Here is a 23,384-nt window from a genome sequence, read left to right as displayed (position 1 = left end):
AGCCCCAATCTTAGATAAAATTGTCTTAAAACCAAATATTACCACCACTGCTACATTGATGAGTAAAGAAATAAATTAAACCCTGTTTTGATATGAATCTATCACCCACCATTGTTATATTAAAAAATATTATTAATTTTTTTTTAGAATAGTTCATACTATTTTATCTCATTATAAGTTTTAACAAGCATAACAAGTTATTAATTTTTTCAAATTCAAAAATAAATGCTAACAAAACAAAGTCCAAAATAATTGCATACCTTCTCCTCAAAATTCACATCAAATACTTGGGAGTACAAAATGAGTGATGAAAAGCAAATAAAAGATTCTATTATTTTTTAAACCATTTACTCTGTAACTGTTTGAAATTTTATGAAGAATGATATATAAAGCTAACACTATACTAGAAACAAAATGCAACTACAACACTACAACTATTTACGACTCCTCTCTATTTAGTTCCAATGGGAGGCCTAGCGGCTAGAAGAGTATCTTGGGTTATTAACCGCTAGCGTTTCTTGAGATTGAATTTTACTAATGCTGTCAAGCCGTCCTCGTCTAGCTGCTTCTTGTATTCGACGGTCATGATCTCTCAACATTTGTTCCATATTGTTCGATGGAACCATCAATGGACCGGAGAATCGGGTCTTGTCCACTTTAGTAAACCCATTTTCATTCTAAGAACAATAAAAAATAATAGTAATCGCTAAGAATCTAATACAAAAGAAAAAGTGCTAAAAATAAAAAAGAGGAGTTCTCGTTTTTGTTTCCTCAACTTGCAACGGACTCGTTTTGCTTTCTATACTCTACACAACTTATTGCATCCCCTAGTTCTGAATTTTAGGTTAAAAATAATTTCAGTTAATTTTAAAAGTTGCAAAACAAGTCTGTCACAGGTTAAGAAAACAAAATAAGTATTTGAAAACGAAAATATTATGCAAAGACTTACTGGATTTGTTTCTCTAATGCTCTTTCTGCTGTTTTCAGTTTGCAATGGGCCAGACATTTTGTATGGGCGATAAGGAATCCTCTCGTACTGTCTCATCGATCCAGTTCCGTTTAATGATTCCGAATATCTAGCATCTAATTGATTAGAGTCAGATTTGTCTTCAGACAATAACGTTCTAGAAGCTACCAAACTGGATAATGTCGATAAATTGGCACTGGAGGGAACATTTGTAATTTCATCGTGTTTCGTCCCGTTTCTTGATGAAGAAGAAGACAATGGTCCAGAGTGAGAAACTTTGTAATGGTTTTTATCCTTAAAATTTATATCAATTTCTTTTCTTGCTTTCAACTGCCTGGTTTGATCCTGAGGATAAAACAGCTCGCTCCTGCTCTTGGTGTTTGATTGCCCATTATCCCGCTGTTGTAATTGGTGTCAAATTTGCTTTTAGTGATAAAAACTTCAAAAAATGTATTATGCAATTGATTAATAAAACTTGCCTGCATCGATTCAACTAATTCAGCATTAGCCTTAGGTGCAGCAATTGCTCGAGGGAGTCTGTCTTGTTCAAGCCGCTGGCTCTTGCCTTCGGCTATTTTCCTGCCGAAATTAATCCAAAATTATGTTTATATAACGAAAATAGAGGAAATAACGAGAGCAAAATTTAACGATGTAGAATTCAAACCTTCTGTTTGCTTCTTCTCGCATTTTGGCATCGATCTCTTTGCTCGGAGGGTATTTAGGAAGACAAGAAGGATCGCAAGCAAATGGTTTCGTACTGAAATACTGTAAAGTAACAGAAATTAACTAATTGAATAAAACCCAAAGAGTTTTATACAAGGCTATGTTTGGTTCTGGAAGAATTGCAAATTATTTGTTTGACGACTTAAAATATAAGGAATCGGTCTAGGGGTATTTGAATAACAAGGATATTTTCAAATAATCTTGTTCGAGACATGATTGATTAGTAGATTGTTAGTGGAATAATTAGTTATTTAAAGTTAATCTCAAACAATACCTAAATTTCAATTCCATCATTTTCACTTTGTGATGGCAATTAGATCATTTCTCCATACATAAATTATAGTTCCAACTATACAAATCCAAACATAGCCAAACAAAGAAAAGAAAAATGTTAGTTACCTGACTCTCGATAGCATCGGCTGCAGATCCGCGATGTGCAGGATCAATAGATAATAATGTCTGCATAAGCGCAAGGGCTGCAGGAGGAAAATCTCGAAAGGTCTCTATTAAACGGGATTTATATGGATGCAAAGGTTTGAATGCAATTGATTGAGGCACTCTTAACTTTCTCCAGTAATCTTCTGAGGGCGAGCCACATAGCTTGAATACTTTATGCAATTGCTCAACCTATGAGATTTTCAGCTATCACTTCTTCCATCACATCATTCAGAAGATCAACTAAAATACTAAATTTATAAAGAATTGTAGTCATTTAAGCCAAATAATCCACTTTACTCGAAGATTCGCGAATAAATTAGGGAAGAAAACAAAAATGTTTGCGCACCTCAGTTCTACCAGGCATAATAGGTTTGCCAGCGTATAATTCTCCAAGTATGCAACCGGTACTCCACAAATCGATAGAGACACCATAATGTGTTGCCCCAAGTAAAAGTTCGGGTGGTCGGTACCAAAGAGTTACAACACGGCTAGTAAGTGGAATATTCCGACGAGGATCAAAGAAACTTGCTAAGCCAAAATCAGCAATCTTCAAGATGCCATGATTATCTATAAGAAGGTTTGAACCCTTTATATCCCGGTGAAGAATACCACGACTATGACAATGATCAAGACCACTTAGAAGTTGTTTCATGTAGCATTTCACCTGAAAATTAGCTTAACTGTTTAACGCATATTCAATACTTGGTATAGACACTGTTTGCATTATAAAAACTGTTCATTTTATCTAGACTCCTATAGGAGACTAGCACAGCATTCCACTGCCTTACTGTAGATAGCTTTCAGTGGAATCGAACCTGAAACCTAATTCTCTTAGTTCAGACTCTTACAATTTGAACTACTTTGAGTGGATACAAGTTTTTCGAATTTAGAAAGTGAAATTCGGTCATAATTACCTGAGATTCGGAGAACTTTGAACCAGGTAGAGATGCAAGTCCTGTGAGATCGTGTTCCATATACTCAAAGACGAGATAAAGGTTGGAAGATGTCCGAGAAGTGACCAAGCCTTCCAATTTTATTACATTGGGATGATCAAGCCTACGGAGAATGAGGATTTCCCTTGCCATAAACCTCACACTCTCGGGGTCCATCATATCAAACCTCACTCTCTTTAAAGCAACAACTTTCTTGTTAATCAAATCGCGAGCCTTGTACACGTTACTATAAGTCCCTTGTCCAATCTGCATGGTTAGGTATACTCCAAACATCATCAATATGAATAACAAGTTGCAATTTCAATAATTTTAGCCAAAAGTGGTTTTGGAAGGCCAATCCAATAAAAAGACAACGAGTAGGCGACAAAGTACAGAGCATAAGTCCATAACAAATATGACACAAAGGAAAGCGAAACGAAAGGGTTACAAAAACTGAAATGACACTAACATAATGACAACCATTGCCTAAGGCCTTCAAGATGATAAAAAAAATATTAAGAACCACATCCAAAGCATACTTAAATTTTCTTAAAAACATCACTCGGTTACTCAACTCAAGTAGTAAGAGTTTTGAAATCAAGTTGTGAGTCTAAAAAATTTGATTCTAACTAAAAACACCTTAACTGAAGTTGGGTTCACGGTTTTGAGATTTGAGATGATGTGCTAGCCTCTTCGAAGTAAGAAAATAATTTTCCCCCAAAAAATAGTCATTGATTCTTCAAACAAAAGGCACATGTAACATTTGCTAATAATAGTAAGATGTTTCCTCCTTAGCATGATATGAGTAAAGAATACCTCCATAGGCCTTTCATATGAAGAATCGAGACATCCCAATACTAAAACAAGTGAGTTTGACACACAGATTTATTGGATTCAGAACAATCTCAGGGTTTGATAAATTTGAGTACAAGAAAGGAAGAAGAATAAGAAGAAGAAGGAGGAAGATGCATACTTTGTCTAATTTCTCAAAAGTATCCGATCTTCTTGGTACCCATCCTTTAAGAGCCTCACCGGCCACTGTAGAAAGCCAAGATGGCCAACCTGCAGCAACCTGCTCAGCTTCATTAGCCTTTGGAAAAGTTCCAATGACTGGTAAAGAGGAAATAGGAACTTCAGAATTCTCTCTTTCTCTTCTCCTGTCATCGAAATTGTCGTCCTGCACCCTTCTTGAACGATTCACTACTCTCCTATCATTTACCTCAATACCAACTTCACTTTCATCTGTTCTACCCTTGATCTGTAAGGTTTCATCCCTTCTCGAAGAAGTCCTCCTGGACTGATGATGCAATTGTGACGATGACGACGACGACGCGGCCGCCTTATTCACCACCTGTCTATGTACTGGATTTTCTTCGTCATCATCATCATCATCGATGGTAGAAGGCTTAGCACAAAGACAACCCATGCGAATCAATCAATACAGCTGCAAATAAGCTCGATTATAAATCGTTCCCCATTAGAGATAAGAATCGATTAAGAGTGAAACCTGCAAATTCTTGATAAGAAACAGATGTATAACGAGAAGAAATGGAAGGATGGTGTCCGTAATACCTCCGATGGAAGATAAAGCTGGAAATTAAGAGGAGTTAGGGTTCCATGATCTGTCCAGGTGTGATAGTGAAACTTCGGCGAAAGAGGGAGTGAAGAGAGAATCGATTGAGTGGATGGCTTTCGTTTGTTCTTCTTCTTCTTCTTCCGAGTGTTGAAAACGCGTTCATGGCAATAAATACTGAAATCCACGCATATGTGTCAAGCAATTAATTATGACATATAAATGTTGAGTCGGCAGAGGACTTAGTCAATAGGGGTAAAATCATCATATCACACTTTCCATGTTATAACCATAAAAAGGGTTTTTTATACAGTCCAAAAACTAGCTTATAATGTAAGAAGACGTTGAAGAAGACTCTCTCTCTCTCTCTCTCCTCTCTCTTCTCTCTTCTCTCTCTAACAGATCACAAGATCACAGAACAACAACAATGGCTTCTATAGTATCACGCATAAAACGACTCTCCTTTTCTCTCTCTATAACGAACATCAAAAGCCTGACCTAATTTCAAGTTTTCTTTCAAATTATTTGTAAAAATTAATTTATTGGGTAAATATTTAATAAAAAGAAAATATATTTATTTTAATTACTATTTAAAAGAAAATGTAATTATGCTCTTTAAAAATAAGTTTCTTATTTCTCTTTAAAAATCGTTTAGGAGGTATCTCGTTTTATTTTCACTACTTAAATTTGAATTTGTGTTGTATTTTGTTTTTTTCGATATTTTGTTTAGTCAGATCGAATTTTTCGTCCTGAATTTTTATAATTCAAATAATACTCCTAATTTTTTTTGTGGGTCGTTTGTTGCTCATAATCGATAATTGTCGTGGTGATGTTTTCTCGAGTTTGTGTAATCTCTTTCTTAGCAGCGAAGAGGTGAAGTTGTCAGATATGGAGTTGTTTCTAAAGAGTTTTTTAAGATGATCTTTAATTGAAGGGATTTTTTTACTCCATTGATTTGTACGAATTTCTCATTATTTTTACCATATTTATAAATAGTCAGTTATTACATGGCAGAACATTTTTCGGTGTTGGTTATCAACCCACGGGCAAAGACAAATTTTATTACCGCTCATAATTTTTTATAGAGATTCTTTTGACACAACATGATTGGTTTGTTCGGCTTGCTTTATTTTTCACTCATCGTTATGTAACTCAAACTAAGGATGTATGTAAATCGATCAATCTGTTCAAACTGAACCGAAACTGCTCAAACCAAACTAAATATCAAACTGAACCGACCAAACCGAATTCATTACGGTTTTCTTTTTACCAAACTGATCTCAAACGGTTAAGTTTGTCAGGTCAACGCTACTGAAACCGTTCAAACCGATCAAATATTTAAAAAGTAATATATTTTTTCGGGGGAAACGGTTAATTTTATTTCATTAAACATCTCAAAAATGGAAAGGTTAATAATCAAAGCCAGATAAACCGTAGATGTGATTAATGAATAACAATCAAAAGACTGTAAAGAAATTAATTAGTAGTATTTGCAAAAACAAACAACAAAGATTACAAACGAAAAGAATACAATAAAAAACAGATCATAACTACCATAATCAGGGTGTTTATTTCTAAATAAACTTGTTCCGTCATAAGACCTTCTTCCCCTTCCTTTTCCCCTTGCGATGTAAGGAGATTGAATTGAAGAAGTTGATCAAGCTTGTTTATTTCCATTGGGTAATCTTTCTTTGTACGAACTCGTACTAATCTGATAGAAATAGTTTTTTTCAGGACTTCAATGTTCTTATCTTTGTTGTCATTTACTTGAATTTCAGGATTCTTACATTTGTTTTCTTTAAATAAGATTGGAACAAAAATTGAATTATGGGTAATGTATTATAATTATTATGTCATAACGCATAATAATAGACTATCAAATATATTAATTATTAGTAGACAAATTTAATTTTAAAATTGTTACTTATTTTTATTGTAATGGTTAGTAAAAAAATAGTTTTATTGTGATTTTTAGTAAACAAAAATCTTAGAATAATGCATTTGTATTTTGGAAATTATTCAAGTAATTAATAAATTATGTGACTCGATGTTATTTATAATATTTGTATTTGTTCATATATATAATATATATATATATATATATATAACAAATTTGTCCATAGATCAAACTGATTAACCGACCAAAATAAACTTGTAATCGTTTAAATCGAACCAATCAAACCGATAAACTAACGGTTTGGATATGCATTTCGGTCAATAAATTTACCAACCAAACCGCTCACACCCTTAATTCAAATGAGTTCGCATTTTGAGTCACCATTAACAAATTTCAAGATGGTTGAATAATTGGAAAAAAAAAATTAATTTATTATATTATTTAATATCTAAATTCTCATTTAATTTTTTGATATTTTAAATTTTATTTTGTATTATTTGTAGATTGATATTCCAAATTTAACTAATTAATTATTTGAATTGAGAAGAATTAATTCCTAGTTAATTGTGAAATGTAAATTGGATGGTGTATCATATTCTATACCCTTAAAAAATCACATTATTAAAACTATTAATTTAATTATTTTTTATTATATATTTATATTCAACTCCAAATATTCAAAAGTATCTCACATTTCAATTAACCGGATTTCAAAGAACACAGAATATATCATTTACTTTTCAAATAATCTTAACATTAAATTTGTTTATGATTATAAACTTTTCTATAAAAAAATTATTATATATTTTAATATATATACATAAAAAAAAAAATTATTGAGCAACAATAAATAACATTAAAAACCACTAGAAAGATTTTCTTGCGATACACAAGGGTAAAAATATATTGTTACAACGTCTCGCGTTCATCAAATTTGGTGTTGAATTTAAAATATAAATTGGTATTAGCCTAGTTGGTTAAAGAGGTTTACTTATTTTTGATAGGTTGCGAGTTTAAAACATACCTATAGCATTTTTTATTTTATTTTTAACCGTTTTTAAGTTTATGGGCGGGTCAACCTAGAATCCGACTCATATATCCATTTACTCTTACATATATATCCAAATTAACCACCGCTCTCAACCCGGTAAATCGAACACTTTCAAAATTATATATATATATATATATATATATATATATATATATATATATATAATATAATATAATATAATATAATATAATATAATATAATATAATATATGAGAGAAAATACTCTTTAATTTTGGCTGATATATAGTTAGCATACTCTAAATTTTTAGATTTTTTTTTCAAATAAAAAATGAGTATTATAACAATATAAATTCATTGAAGAAAAGAGTTAGTAAAATATAGTTTATTATCTATTTAGACGTTTAATTCAAACATTGTAAATATTTATATATTTATAATTTCTTTGCAACAGTTTGTAGTCTACCAATCTTCTTCTTAAAAAAAAAAAAAGAAAAAGAAAAAGTCTACCAATCTTTTTATTTAGATTACATATATAAATATATCAAATGAATCTACTTTCAACATCTTGATATAATATAGATTTATATTTCCTTTCATTATATTTAACTTACATGGCATTTTTATTATATACTCCTTAATATTCTACTTTTATTAGGGTGACAATCTAAGTAAGTTTTAAGTTAGAGGGTTTAGATTGGGTTGAATGATTAATTCGAGTCAAAATTTCTAACTTAAACCTAACTTATTTATTTGTGATTGACCTGAACCTAACTCGTTTGACACGTTTGACTCAATTTATCTAACTCAACTCGAATCAAACCCGATACAATTAATTCACATCTTTTTATTTCAAATTAAAAACATCAATACAAAATAAAAATGAAGTTAAATAAAAAATCCGTTTATAAAAAATTTACAACAGAAAATGAGTGAGTGAATAAGAAAGAATAACAAAAAAAAAAACTCAACAAAAGAAACTTGTAAACTGGTTATCGGGTCTACATTGGGTAATCTTAGATCGAACCGTTTTTTACTTGTTTATTAATTAGGTTAAACATGTCGACCCAATTTTGACTCGAACAAAAAATACATAACCATAATCTGATTTTTTTTTTTATTCGGTCTAGGTCGTATTTTCATCTGTTCAAAATTACAAGCCTAATTTTATATATAATATTTCTTGAAAAAGTCAGTTGGGAATGAATGGTAATTGATTTTTAATTAAAAAATAATGAATAATTATTTATTAATATTTAAATTTAAAATTATCTGACCGGGCTCTTTCTAAACATACTAATTAATTAATCAAATAAATAAATAAATAAAGAGAACTTAACTATCAATAATGGAATTTTTGGACTAAGGATTTCAAGGTTCTAAGTCAAGAATAAGCAGCTGCTTGTAAATTAATATATATGGGTGAAATATCAAAATAAGACCTAAAGTTTGATGAGATATTTAAAACAAGTCTAAAACATTCCATATGTATCTTTGAAAATTCATTTTATTTATGTTTCAGTGTTTTTTTACTGTTTTTAATATAAAAATTGAAAAGTTATTTTTGTCAAATTTCTTTTAGCATAAGATAATGTCTCATTTTTTTCACCAATCAGATTTGTATTAGTGTTGTGTTTTTGTTCATATAACATTTTGTTTAGTATGGTCGGATATTTCATTACGAATTTTTATAATCTAAATAATATTCTCAGCGGTTGGTGAGTCGTTTGTCCATTGTTTTGATGATCATTTCTCGTGTATTCGTTCATTTTAACAACAAATTAGATGAAGTTAATGGATTTGAATTATTTTTTTATTTTTTCAATCACCGAAAGAGATCTTTCAGTTGGAGGCTTTTTTTTAGTCTTTTATAAGTCTCTTGTTATTTTTATGAGTTTCTCATGTTTGACCATATATATATAAATAATTAATTATTACTTGGTAGAATTTTTTCTGGTCAACACTTGATTAAAGACAATTTTCACTACAGTTTTTATAGAGAATACTATTTAATTGATTTGTTTGACTTACTCTATTTCTTCCTTGTCAAGAATATTTGAAGTCACATAAAAAAAATACTAGATTAGATTGTTGGATCTTTTTTCTTAAGATTTGAATGATTGCAATATTACATATTATATAACATTTAGATTTTTATTTAGTTGTTTAAATTTTATTAATATTTATTTTGTAATTTATTTATTTTTGTTATATGTAACTGATTTTTGAATTAACAATAATTTTATAAATATATAAAAAAATATCCTACATTAAAAATAAAAAATAATTATTAATATGTATAGTTTGGTTTAAAATTTGCTCTATTTGGATAAGGAATGCATAGTTAGTCAATGAGGTGTGACACTTCGTCCAAGTCCAATACAACATTAAATTGTGTTAGTTTTCAATAATTGTAACGTTGGCATAAGTTTATTTGTAGTGGGACCTAATTACTTAGACCATAGATTTTGTTATCACCTCTAAATTAATATTCACTAAGAATCTATTTAATATTTAGCGTGATTGAATTTATGTCATGTCATTGGTCGGTTTTTGAAATAAGTGATTTTCCGTATAAAAGTCTTATATTTGGTTCTCATTAAAAAAATAACTAAAGGATAATTTCTTAATATGAGATCCCAACAAAAATTAGTGAAGATAATGTACAAACTAAATCACCATAGTCAAACATATTGATACTAAGAGATATTTTGTTACAAGGATAATAGTTATAGAGATTTGTATTATTAAAGAAAAAAGCAAAAATATTGATATAATTAGTCATTAAAGAAAGTGTATTATTGATAATGTTAGTTTCCTAACTTTTCTTATTAGTTCTTCTTAAGTGGAAGATTATTGTTTGATTTCAACTTAATGCGTTTTATTTTTTTAAAAGATTGTTAGCTTATTCTATTTATGGATATCATAACTAAGATGATATTTTTGTATTTCAATCTCCTTTTGGTATATTTATTTGAGACGCAATAAAAAACTCATTTGGATGATATTTTTGCCTTGTACACTTTAAATTAGTCTTTTGTTTTTGTTTTTGTTCATTCTTTTCGGTTTTTGTTTTGTTTTATTTATTTTAAAATATATTTAGAATAATTTTAAAAATATAAATACGTAAGAATTTTGTAGTAAACTCAATTTAACCATGAATAACAGAATATTATGGTTGAAGCAGAACAAGATGTAATATAATTCGAAGTAGTAAGAAAATGATATAATGTATTAAAAGTCACAAATTTAATTCCTTAAATTAAAACAAAATTTGTTATCTTCACAATTTTTGGGAGTTAAACTAAACCAATATTTGATTCTATAAAAACACAAAATTAAGTTTTGAACTAGCAACCATAGTTTGATTATGTGCTTAATTCGTTTCTATCCTATTACTGTTATTCCTATTTTGTATTTTAATATGAATATATATATATATATAATTTTAATTTTAAATATGTAATTAAAATGTCAATAAATATTTTTTTAATAAAGGGAAACGTAATAGTACTAGAATAACTAGACTATTATTAGTTACTAGTTAGTGCTCGGGCCAATTGGACTTTATTGATTTTAATTTGTTTACCGGCTTGACCAAAAACTTAGTCATAATATAATATATACCATTTTATAAAATAATATAAATAAAATTTTATACGAAGACGTAGATAAATATGTATAATTCTTATGTTAATATATAAGTCATTCCCTGAAATATCAATTTAAAATCCCATAAGAGATTCAAAATAAACAATCAAGATTTTCAATATATATATATATATATATATATATATATATATAATGGTAAAGATGAAATTAAAATATTATAATTTTAAATCATATAATTATTTAAATAATATTATAATATCAATTAATCACGAGATTCAAACAAAACAACTCAAAAACTATATTATATTTAAGTTTAATTACACTAAAATTTTAAATTTATTATATGTATTTTTTATTAAAATTTAAATTATTAAGTATAAATTTTATAAAATAATACATATTTTATTTAGTATATTAAAACTCTTTATTATTAATGATTAAATTTAATGTGATCTCTTTCAATACAAATAAAACTTTAAAATTTTTGCAAATTTTAGACTAGTTTATGATTAAAATCTGATAAAATGTTTAAATGACCCATGATGTAATACAATCATACTATGTAAAAACAAATTTAAATTGAATTGAGATACAACAAATTAATTTATTTTAATAAATTGTACATGTCAATTGTCACACTTATAATTTACATAAATTGATATAGATTTTTTAGAGAATAAAGCCCACATCAATGATACCTGTAAAATAAAATTAGATTTTGTTGTCATTGGACCTGGCAACCAGTGCTAGAAGACATATGGACAGGCTTTGTTTGTCTTTTCATAGGATTATTCATTTGTTTCCTCTAATAAACTATTAAACCTTTAACATATTTGGTTTTGATTTACATAATTCTATAATATTATATATATAAATCAAAAACATATTCCAAAACTTATTGATTATACAGTTTCTGCTTTATTCAATAAAAAGAAAATAGAAAAAAATTACTCTAGAAACCAGCAAAGTAATATCATAAATGAAATTTCACTCTATCTAAAAAAATATCTAGTGTGTTGTTAAGTTATGTATTTAATTTGCGAAAAATGATAGAGAGGGCATAGAGAGGGCGACTTGAGACAGCGAATGATTCAGCGATGCCCATTTGGTTGACAGGTAGAATATTTTCTCTCCTCTTATTAATTATTTTCTCTCTCCTTTTATTAAATAATTTCTATCCTATAATTCCAGCGACTGGCTAGCGTCGACATACAGGGTGAAATTAAAAGATTAATAATTAGTTACCTGGAGAGAAAATAATTAATCAGAGAATAGAAATATTAGATAAACATTTATTTATAAATAATAAAACTAAAAAAATATTAATAAGTCAATAGGAAAAAAATAATAATAAAAAAAAAGAGGCCATAAAAAATAAATAAAAAGTATTTGATAAATAAAGGAATTGAAAAATCATAAAAATAAAATAAAATAAAAATAAAAGAGATAAAGGTTTAGAGTTTAGGATTTAGGGTTTAGAGTTTATGGTTTAAGGTTTAGAGTTTAGAATTTATTTAAAGATATTATTAAAATATTTAATTTGAGAGTTTGTTGTAAATTATTGAGTTATTTTAACCGTTAAATGAGAGATAATGAATATCAAATGAGTAAAATAATAATGGTGAGAATATGGATAAATGAGATAAATAGAGAAAATTATTTAATAAGAAGAAAGAGAAATTAATTAATAAGAGGAGAGAGAATATTCTACAAGCATGTTTTAATTATTATTATATTTTTATTTACCATCACTCTTCCAGTGGTCGTGTTCTCTATCATTCATCTTAATTTGCATGTATTAAATAAAAATTACAAAATTTATAATCACTAGCATTTAGCCCGTGCATTTGCACGAGTAATAATATAAAAACCGTGAAAAAAATTTACGGAAAACATTTTTTATTTTATTTTTAACCGTTTTAAGTTTATGGGTGAGTCAACCCACAATCCGACACAAGTATTCATTTACTCAACATCATTATATATTAGTTAGTTAAAAAGTTGAACTTATATTAATATTAAAACGTCTCGCGTTTATCAAATTTGGTGTTGAATTTAAAATATAAAGTCTTTGTAGCCTAGTTGGTTAAAGAGTTATACTTGTTTTGTTATGTTGCAAGTTCGAAACATACCTCTAGCATTTTTAATTTTATTTTTAACCGTTTTAAATTTAAAAACGGGTCAACCCACAACCCATCCAAGTATCCAAATTAACCACAGCTCTCGACCCGGTAATCCGGACACTTTAAAAATTAAGCATCATTATATATATATATAGATTAGTTAGTTACAAAGTTGAACTTATATTAATATTAAAACGTCCCGCGTTTATCAAATTTGGTGTTGAATTTAAAATATAAAGTCTTTGTAGCTTAGTTGGTTAAAGAGTTATACTTATTTTTGTTAGGTTGCAAGTTCGAAACATACCTCTAGCATTTTTAATTTTATTTTTAAACGTTTTAAATTTAAAAACGGGTCAACCCACAATCCGACCCAAGTATCCAAATTAACCACAGTTCTCGACCCGGCAATCCGGACACTTTAAAAATTAAGCATCATTATATATATATAGATTAGTTAGTTAAAAAGTTGAACTTATATTAATATTAAAACGTCTCGCGTTTATCAAATTTGGTGTTGAATTTAAAATATGAAGTCTTTGTAGCCTAGTTGGTTAAATAGTTATACTTGTTTTGTTAGGTTGCAAGTTCGAAACATACCTCTAGCATTTTTAATTTTATTTTTAACCGTTTTAAATTTAAAAACGGGTCAACCCACAATTCGACCCAAGTATTCAAATTAACCACAGCTCTCGACCCGACAATCCGGACACTTTAAAAATTAAGCATCATTATATATATATATAGATTACCAAAAGTGATCATGGAATCAATTTTCATTTAAAACCTAATTATTGTTATATTAACATAAAAGTTAGAATAAAATAACTAAAATGACAAATATTTCTTAAAAGTTGGGATTATATTAACCTTTTCTATTCAACAGTATATATATATATATATATATATAAATAAAGATATTTTAATATTTTTTTCAATAAATTAAATAATTTAATTAAAAAGAGATAATTCATTTCATATAAAAAACAAGTTAAAAATAAAAAAAAAAGCATTAAAATACAAATATCCAACTATCATCACAAAAGTCTCCTTGATTTAGAAAAATGGGTTTTAACAAAAATGGTTTTCAAATTTCAGTTATAAGATAACTAGTGGGGACGGAAATTGAAATACAATTAAATTGGTAGTAAAATTTTAATTTTAAATTCACAATCATTCACATTCAAATTTTTATTCTTTTAATAAAATTGTTTAATTTTAATTTCTATGTTATAAAAAATATAATAAAACAATTTAAATATATATTATTAAGATATTAATAATTAAATATTTATGAGTTTTTTTTATATATAAAGTTCAGTTTAGATAAACAAATATTAATTCAAAATTTTAACTTTCTAAATTCAATATGTAATAATGTAAATGATAAAATTAAAAATTAATTATTATTTTGAACTAAAAAATATGAAATTATAAAGTAAAACTTAATTTGAATTTCATTGAAATTATAATTTCAATTTTTAATTTTAAATAATGTAACAAATAATAAGAATTAAACCCCAAATTTTAATTTTACCTAACCCAATCTTACAATAATTTTAAAGATATAAATGTCACTTTTGATTCTTCTCAAGAACTAAGTTGTACTAGTTTATTAAAATTAAAATATATATATGTATAATATTAATAATTCAATATCTAAGAAGATCTTTACAAGAAAATTGAAATATTCATTGTTTGCAAGTTAAAATGAAATTGGGATTATAAAGTGCCACATCACAAGGAAAAGATGCAAAATTACCTAAATTGGGGAGGAACATGGCCTCAACCAATGACCTAATTTTGCCTAAAAGATTAATCAAAGCAAACCACATTCATAAAGCAGACATTCCCATGACCCTTTCCTCTTCCCTTAACATTAAATTTAATTCAAGTAATAAAATAATACTCTTTGTCATAGTTATATCAAAATAAAATAAAATTGGAAAACACTCTTTTTTCATTAATTTTATTAGCAATTTGAATAATATAATTTATTATTAGTGGATGTGTTTAAAAGAATAAAAGGCCCACAAATAATTTATAGGATTTTGTTGAGGTTTAATTATTTGAAATTAATCTTAAAATACTAATCAATCAAATAATTCAAATATTAAAAATGAAGGAGATTATTTTGTTGAGGTTTAATTATTTGAAATTAATCTTAAAATATTAATCAATCAAATAATTCAAATATTAGAAATGAAGAAGATTATTTTACCAAATAATTAGAGACCGAACAAGGAAGGGCCTGGTTATTCAAAAAACTCCAAATCAAACAAGGCTTAAGATTGTAACTGTGCTGCTGCTTTATTTATAAAGGTTCAGTTAATGGTGAAAGAGTTCACTGACCTGAAAACGGAACTTCGAGAAGAAGACAAAGGAGAAGTGCTAGATCTGTTCCCATCCAGTTCATCCACAATTCATCTTCGGGGTGTCAATACAGGCATTGCTTTGCTTCGTCAATTCCTCAAACTTGATTATTCCGGGAAGCAGCTTCAGTCCAGATCTGGAAGCTGAAGAAGAAAGACGGAATTACCAAGAAACCCATCTGGGTAATAAAATATATTATTTCCTGAGCTTTATATGGTTAAACAATCAAGAAAGAAAATGGTGGGAGGAAATGGGATGATGATTTATCCAGTTCTAGGATTTGCATCATGTATTGCTTTAGTTTACATGTCATTTGGTGATATAATGGTGGTGAATCTTCAAAGAGGAGAAGAAAGCTTGTTGAGTTTTGTGAAGAGGAATGGAACTCACTTAATGGTTGATGGTAAAGTGTTCTATGTAAATGGGTGGAATTCATACTGGTTGATGGACCAAGCTGTGGATCATTTTTCCAGACCTAGAGTTAGAGAGATACTTCAAAATGGTGCAAAGATGGGATTAACCGTTTGTAGAACTTGGGCTTTCAATGATGGTGCCTACAATGCTCTTCAATTCTTTCCTGGTCGATTCGATGAGCGCGTTTTCAAGGTACAACAATTTTCGAAAATCCCCTTTTAATTTGATGATGATTTTAGTTCATCTGACCTGAAATGGAGAAAACTCATTGATGATTTAGTTAGATACAACTTGAACAACAAATTATTAATAAATGGCAGGCCTTGGATCATGTCATTTATGAGGCTGGAAGGCAAAAAATCAGGCTGCTACTTTCATTAGTGAATAATTTGAATGCTTATGGAGGAAAGTCTCAATATGTCAAGTGGGCGTGGGAAGAAGGTGTTGGTTTGAGCTCCTCAAACGACTCTTTCTTCTTCGACCCATCAATCCGTCATTATTTCAAGAGCTACATCAAGGTTTGCCAAATTCTCATGCTTTCATTTAATGGGTTCATTCATCTAACCTAATCCAATCATAAATATATGCAAGGCTTTGTTAACAAGAAGGAACACCATTACCGGAATAGAGTACAGAAATGACCCTACAATCTTTGCGTGGGAGTTGATGAACGAACCTCGTTGCATATCTGATCCATCAGGAGATAGTCTTCAGGTAAACAAAAACTGTAAATCTGAGAACAAAACAAAGCAAAAAACTCAATTTAATGAACTGCTAATTGCAGGACTGGATAGAAGAGATGTCGATGTTTGTGAAATCAATTGACAATAACCATTTGCTGACAGTGGGGCTCGAAGGATTCTATGGACCCAAAAGTCAGAAAGGGCCTATAATAAATCCAGGGCCATGGGCTGCTGAACTTGGATCCGATTTCATCCGCAATTCAAAACTCTCAACCATAGATTTCACATCTGTACATATCTACCCTGATCAATGGTAAGATTCTCATTCATGGATAACAAAGCATATAACAGAAAAGAAAAATGGAAATTTGAAGAAAAAGACCTCTCATTTTTGCAGGTTTCATTTTAAGCTAGAATTTGAAGAAAAACTCAAATACGTCTCAAAATGGATGATTTCACACATCGAAGATGGCGATAAGGAGCTAAAGAAGCCTGTGATGTTTACTGAATTCGGATTGTCAAACCTGAATAAGAACTTTAGGCATCCTGACCGAGAGAGGTTCTACAAGACAGTGCTGGACATTGTGTATAAATCTGCCTTGGAAAAAAAATCAGGAGCTGGAGCTTTTGCTTGGCAATTCTTGGTTGCAGGAATGAAAGAGTATAATGATGATTTTGGTTTTGTACCTGCAGAGACTCCATATGCTAGTCGGTTGATGACTGAACATTCATGTAGATTGGCATCAATACAAGGAATTCTATCTTCACAGAAAGACAACTTGAAAAATGTTTGTTCAGTCAGACAGTAAACCCTAATATTGACTGTCAAAGTTACAAAAATGAAGCATATATCGTGCAGGGATTATGCCTAGATGAAATTTATTTTATGCCATAAAGAATAATTATCTGTTGCCTTTGTTCTCTAGTCTTTTATTCTTTCTGTAAATTTGCAAATTTCATCATACAGAATGAGATTATACTTCAGTTGGATTTACAAGTGTTGTTCATATGAGCTTATGAAGGTGTAAGCACAAATACATAACTTTAATCCAATTAATGGGTAAATGAAACAAGTTTCAACAAATTGAGATTGGAGATAAGAACCAAGACATTCAAATTACTTCATTGATAGATATAGCAATCACTTTGTATGTATTGTTAACCAATTAAGATATTTCAGAACAAGACTAGCAAGCTTTAAGGCAATGGAAATGTGTTTTTCTCTCACAAATCTATCAAGATTTGCAATCAGCATACAGTTTAGGGTTTCAAAACGCAATTAACCTAACTGCAGCATCATTATGCAAAACGGGCTTTGGTCAAACCACGTTTTAAGAACCTTGGAGAGCTTCTTGTTGCAGTTTCAGGACTTGAAGATGAACCTCTTGTAACCCTAGCAGAGTTCTTCTCATTAGCATCTTTGACATTCTCTATCTCAGATCTCTTATTTCTAGTCCTCCTCATCGGCACAGTATTCAGATCCAGTTGAGGCCTCTTCATACGGCTTCTCTCCACATGGCCATCAGTTGCCACCCGATCAAATTCATCATCAAGCTTCCTTGCTAGCACCCGCTTCTTGGTGGAAAAGACATCAACGATGGTTTCAATCTCATGTTCTTCATCTTCCTCAATCGCAGCCACGAGACGACGACGACGCTTGTTGGCAATGGGAGCAGGAGGAGGGGAGGGAACTTTGGAAGGTGAATCAGCAATGGATCTATCGACAATTGGTGAAGGTGAATCAACTAGCTGAGATTTCTTCTTCTTGAACTTCTCCCGCTGTGCTCGAAGGCGCTTGATGTTGCCTTCGATTCGGCCTTGAAGACGGACACGCTTGAAATTAAGACCTCCCATCGACCAGTGGGCGTCATTAGCCCAAGACAAGAACGGATCAAGCATTGGCGCAGGGGGGTCGACTCGTTCATCGTTGAATTTAACGTCAGTGTAGAACCTAGGTCTTGGTAAGCTGCTGCCGTAAAACTTGCCGGGACCGAGAGCTAACACCATTTTTCTTTGTAAGAAGTTGAGAATGAAACTGGGAGGACTGTGCGTTATTAGGGTTTCTGAGTTTGTAATTTATAGAGATGTATATGTGAATTTGGCGGGAGGTTTGGCGCCGATTGACAATTCCACTCCCGCTATATTTCAACAAGAACATACTTTTGGGCGGGTACGAATTCTTTTAGACATTTGGATTTTGGACAAATATTTATTAATTCATTATTATTTACTTCATTTTTTCTACATCATATTTTTATTTTTATTTTAAAATGATTTGTATATAACAAGGGAATATAATAATTATTTAAATACAAACCCCGAAATTATTAAATAATAAACACATAAACACGGCACCTATATTATCGAATTTGTAAATCTCAGGCAAAATTTCAACTTTAAAATGCTTCATTTAAGACTCAACTTGCATCATCTCATTTGTAATAATTCAACATTTTTATTAAATTCGATAAAAAATCAGAATTGCTTAAAAACAATAAAATAAAAATGAAATATTGAGATAGGATATATTTTAGAATATTAGGTTAGTTTTATACTTTTGCTAATTATAGAAGTTTTCTAATATCAAGTAGGGGTGTAAATAAGCCAAGCCTCTCGTGAGTCGCTCGGTCAAAGCTCGATTTGAGTTCGGTCAAAATTGAATTCGAGCCTAGTTCGAGTCAGCTCGTTTAAGATTCGAGCCGAATTCGAGCTTAGGTAAGACTCGATTGATGGTTCGTCGAGCTTTTTCGAGCCTAATAATATAATTTATTTTTATTATATTTTACTTTTTAATTAAAATTTGAAACACCCATAAGACTATTTATGGACTTATTGTTTATGATATCGATACCAAAATTATTGGTACGTTAAAGATATAAAATTTTTAATATTTTGGTATATCAAGATATACTAAAATAATATTTATAAATTAAAAAATATATATATATATTATTTAATACTTATAAGGAAATAAATAGATTCGATATTAATTTAAATACGGAAAATATAATTTTTGAAAATTAAATAAAAAAAACATTATTTAATATATACAATCTCAATATATTATATTTTAATATTTTATAAGATATAAAATTATTTTTATTTCACTATAAAGTATTTTATTTTTTAAAATAAACCTAATGGAGTCTAACGGGTTTTCAAGTTTATCTCAATTACAATAAACGACTTTCACAACTATTTTACAAAAAGACTCAAGAGACTGCCCATTGATACTTCTTCAACAAACTTATATCTCGTTTTGATGTAACTACATGTCCTAGTTCTAAAGTTTTTGAAATTCAAAGATCTATGGGACGGGGAATACTTGGCCCATATGAAACAAGCAAAATTGGATCTGAAGGCACTTCAATAGGTCGTGAGTCTACTCTTCACAGTTCTAGGAATGCAAGCAGGAACCGAAAAAACAATGTCATCAAAATTCGAAATGACCCGATCCTTGGGCTCAGAGTCACCTTTCGAGATGATGAACAGGAGAATCTTGGAATAAGTAATAAAGAAGCTCTTGAGAATGGACTAGGAAATCTTGGGTTTTGTGAAATCAAAAGATCAAGTGCAGAAGAAGACAATTTGGTCTTGAATAAGGCAGTGAGCCTTAGTTCTGAAGTAGGGCGAATTAAAACCGATAACAAACATGAATCCAGTAGTGAAGAGGTTCAAAGTCAGAAAAGACCTACTAAAGTAGAACAAGATGAAAATCGAAGACAAAGAAGAAAGATCCTGGATCTAGAAGCTACTAAATCTATCACGGGAGAAGATGAGATCTACATGAGGCAACTCTCACTCAATGACAATAGTATTCCATGTAATCAAACTGTAGCCATTGAGGATAGTGAGGCAAATGATGCTTATGATTTCTCTGATGAAGAAGTCTAGGACAGTCTGGAAAGTCAGGAACCCAACACTTATATTCATTCATGAATATAGTGACATGAAACATAAGGGGACTCAATGACCCTCTAAAATGTAAAGAAATCAGGAGGATCATTGAGAATCAGAAGATCACTATTATGGGTATTCTTTAGACAAAAGTCAAAAGTCGGAACGTTGAGAAGGTTAGCAAACTGTGTATTGATAGTAGCTGAGAAATCATTCACAACTCAAATGACAAAACGGGCAGAATCTGAGTTATTTGGGATAACAAAGTTGTTGAGGTGATGACTCTCTTTTCGAATGATCAAGCAATCCTGGTGTAGGTCAAAGACAGAATCACAAGAATCGTGTGTAATCTTGCTATTGTCTATGGTAGCAACTCAAGCACTAACAGAAGACTCCTCTGGATTTTGTCTTAGAAACTGGATCGGTATTGATAAATCTTGGGCTATCCTCGGTGATTACAACGTAACCAGAAACGAATCTGATTGTAGCCCAGAATCTGAAATTACTCGGGATATGATTGACTTTAATGACTGCATCAGAGATATGGGTTGTATCGAGCCTACCAATTCTGGGAACTTCTTCACTTGGTCTTCTACGAGAGGGAATGAGAAAATTAGAAAAAGTAGAATTGATAGATGTCTGGTAAATGAGAGCTGGATTAACCAATTTCTGAGAAGTCAACTTCATGTTTTGAATCCGGGTATATCTGATCACTGCCCGATTAAATTGTTCTGGGAAAAGGAAGAAAGGTTCAAAAGGCCCTTTAAAATTTTCAATTTCTGGATGGATAATGATAAATTCAAGGGTATTCTCGAAAGCGTATGGTCAACAGATGTCAGAGGTTCCAACATGTACAGGGTTTCTGAGAAGCTTAAGCTCCTGAAGAATCATCTCCAAAGCTTTGACAAGAAGAAGTTCAGTAATATCTCCAATAGAGTTCTGGCTGCTAAAGAAAAACTGGAAGAGGTTCAGAAAAAGTTATTAAGGGATGATAGTGATGAACAACTCAATGAAACAGAAAGATATGCGCTTGAAAACTTCAGGAAACTGAGTCTGCTTGAAGAGAATTTTGTTAGACAGAAATCAAGACAGAGCTGGCTTTCGTTAGGTGACAAAAACACAGCTTTCTTCTATAGAAAATGCAAGGCTAGAAACATGAGAAACAATGTGTACAGGCTGAAGAATGGTGCTGGTGAATATGTTCAGGGTCAAAAGGGTGTCCAAGATCTGACTATTGATTTCTATAAACAACTTATGGGTACAAGAAAACAGCATCAAAGTCACCTAAATACTTTGTATCAAATTATTGATAGGAAAATCTCTGCAGAAGATAGTCGCGAGTTGATAAGGGTGGTCACAAAGGTTGAGATTAAAGAAGCTCTGTTTAGTATTGATGGGAATAAAAGCGCGGGTCCTGATGGGTTTAATGCACAGTTCTTCAAAGATAATTGGTCGGTTGTGGGTAAAGATGTTACTGATGGGGTTCTGGAGTTTTTCAAAAACAGTAAGATGTTAAAGCAATGGAATACAGCGGTCCTAACCTTGATCCCCAAAACTGCGGTACCTGAGAAAGTACAAGATTTCAGACCAATTTCCTGTTGCAATGTGATTTATAAAATAATTTCAAAAATAATTTCTAAACGTTTTCAAAATGTAATAGGAAAAACAATAAATCTTAATCAATCTGCATTCATCCCCGGTAGGACAATCTCTCATAATATTCTTCTCATGCAGAGCCTATTAAAAGGCTACGGGAAAAAGAAAATATTCCCAAGAGTGGCTTTCAAAATAGATATCAAGAAAGCTTTCGACTCTGTTAGATGGGAAGCCATTCGAGACTTTCTGGTTGTTTCTTCTTTTCCTATGATTTTTATCGATTGGATTATGCAATGCGTTTCATCATCCTACTTTGTTGTTAGCGTCAATGGAGTCCACAGAGGCTATTTCAAGGGTGAAAACGGGGTAAGGCAAGGGGATCCCCTCTCTTCTTACCTTTTCGTAGCTATCATGACGATCTTTGAGAGCATCTTCGCGATGTTCCGAAAGAATCGTCCATACATCTTTCACCCATTCTGTGAGGTAGAGGAGGTAACACATTTATGGTTTGCTAACGATTTGTTCATTCTAGCGCACGCAGACATTGATTCTATTAAAACTATTAGGGCTGCACTAACGTTCTTTTCTGAGGTAACAGGTTTAACTATTAATGAAAGCAAAAGTGTGGCATTTTATGGAGGCGTGAAGGACAAAACAAAGCAGGACATCTTCAACATCATGGGCATCAAGGAAGACAACTTCCCATAAGGTACTTAGGAATTCCGTTAACTACGAAGCAGATCGAGATCTCACACTACAAGCCGCTGATTGAAAAGGTAAAAAACACGATATCTGGCTGGGCAGCAAAAAAACTTTCTTATGCAGGGAGGATCGAACTTATCAAAACCGTGGTTATGGGCATAGTTGGCTATTGGGCGCAACAAATGGTCATTCCGAAGAAGGGAATGAAGGAACTCGACACGCTGATGAGAAACTTTATCTGGGGTAGTAGTGGAAGAGGAGGAAAGAAAGTCAAATGGACCGCTCTCTGCAAACCGAAGGACGAGGGAGGCCTCGACTTGAAGAACTGTATCGAGTGGAACAAGGCTCTAACCTTCAAGCATCTGTGGGCTTTGGAGCGCAATCAGGAGTCACTATGGATCAAATGAGTGCATACGAGGTTTATGAAACACGAAACCAGCATCTGGACC

General features: G+C 30.8%; 3 protein-coding genes across 4 annotated transcripts; 1 reads left to right on the top strand and 2 right to left on the bottom strand.

Moving 5' to 3' along the window:
* Positions 1–308: 308 nt before the first annotated feature.
* LOC124917560 (probable serine/threonine-protein kinase At1g54610) lies at positions 309–4,995 on the bottom strand. 2 transcript variants are annotated; one of them, XM_047457958.1, is made up of 9 exons: positions 4,633–4,995; positions 4,034–4,567; positions 3,043–3,327; positions 2,475–2,792; positions 2,090–2,317; positions 1,632–1,732; positions 1,447–1,546; positions 950–1,366; positions 309–677 (listed from the first exon to the last, which is right to left on the bottom strand). In XM_047457958.1, exons 2-9 carry the CDS (start codon positions 4,484–4,486, stop codon positions 474–476), a joined length of 2,106 nt encoding a protein of 701 aa, XP_047313914.1. In that variant the 5' UTR covers positions 4,487–4,567; positions 4,633–4,995; the 3' UTR covers positions 309–473. The 2 variants fall into 2 exon arrangements, with proteins under 2 accessions (XP_047313914.1, XP_047313913.1); XM_047457957.1 differs by having other exon boundaries at positions 4,034–4,504.
* A 10,550-nt stretch (positions 4,996–15,545) lies between these two features.
* Positions 15,546–17,673, top strand: LOC124917561 (mannan endo-1,4-beta-mannosidase 2-like). Its single transcript, XM_047457959.1, has 5 exons — positions 15,546–16,249; positions 16,378–16,575; positions 16,649–16,771; positions 16,842–17,053; positions 17,138–17,673. The coding sequence occupies exons 1-5, from the start codon at positions 15,857–15,859 to the stop codon at positions 17,547–17,549; spliced, it is 1,338 nt and encodes a 445-aa protein (XP_047313915.1). The 5' UTR covers positions 15,546–15,856; the 3' UTR covers positions 17,550–17,673.
* Positions 17,674–17,834: 161 nt separating this feature from the next.
* On the bottom strand, positions 17,835–18,891 carry LOC124917562. The gene has a single exon (XM_047457960.1). The coding sequence runs from the start codon at positions 18,745–18,747 to the stop codon at positions 18,040–18,042; it is 708 nt and encodes a 235-aa protein (XP_047313916.1). The 5' UTR covers positions 18,748–18,891; the 3' UTR covers positions 17,835–18,039.
* Between the last annotated feature and the right edge of the window lie 4,493 nt (positions 18,892–23,384).

This window comes from Impatiens glandulifera, unplaced genomic scaffold (assembly GCF_907164915.1).
Source record: "Impatiens glandulifera unplaced genomic scaffold, dImpGla2.1, whole genome shotgun sequence".
Lineage (NCBI taxonomy): Eukaryota > Viridiplantae > Streptophyta > Magnoliopsida > Ericales > Balsaminaceae > Impatiens > Impatiens glandulifera.
Note: the sequence above shows the minus strand (reverse complement) of the source record. Positions and strands in the feature narration are given on the sequence as shown.

What these genes read in the sequence shown, in the direction of transcription:
- LOC124917561 (XM_047457959.1), top strand. Translation starts at nt 15,857, where the DNA reads ATGGTTAAACAATCAAGAAAGAAAATGGTGGGAGGAAATGGGATGATG. An exon ending in TCGATGAGCGCGTTTTCAAG is followed by an intron (nt 16,250 to 16,377) that starts GTACAACAATTT and finishes AATAAATGGCAG; the next exon opens with GCCTTGGATCATGTCATTTA. An exon ending in ATTTCAAGAGCTACATCAAG is followed by an intron (nt 16,576 to 16,648) that starts GTTTGCCAAATT and finishes AATATATGCAAG; the next exon opens with GCTTTGTTAACAAGAAGGAA.
- LOC124917560 (XM_047457958.1), bottom strand. Translation starts at nt 4,486, where the DNA reads ATGGGTTGTCTTTGTGCTAAGCCTTCTACCATCGATGATGATGATGAT. An exon ending in TTATGCCTGGTAGAACTGAG is followed by an intron (nt 2,318 to 2,474) that starts GTGCGCAAACAT and finishes AAAATCTCATAG; the next exon opens with GTTGAGCAATTGCATAAAGT. An exon ending in CCGATGCTATCGAGAGTCAG is followed by an intron (nt 1,733 to 2,089) that starts GTAACTAACATT and finishes GTTACTTTACAG; the next exon opens with TATTTCAGTACGAAACCATT.
- LOC124917562 (XM_047457960.1), bottom strand. Translation starts at nt 18,747, where the DNA reads ATGGTGTTAGCTCTCGGTCCCGGCAAGTTTTACGGCAGCAGCTTACCA.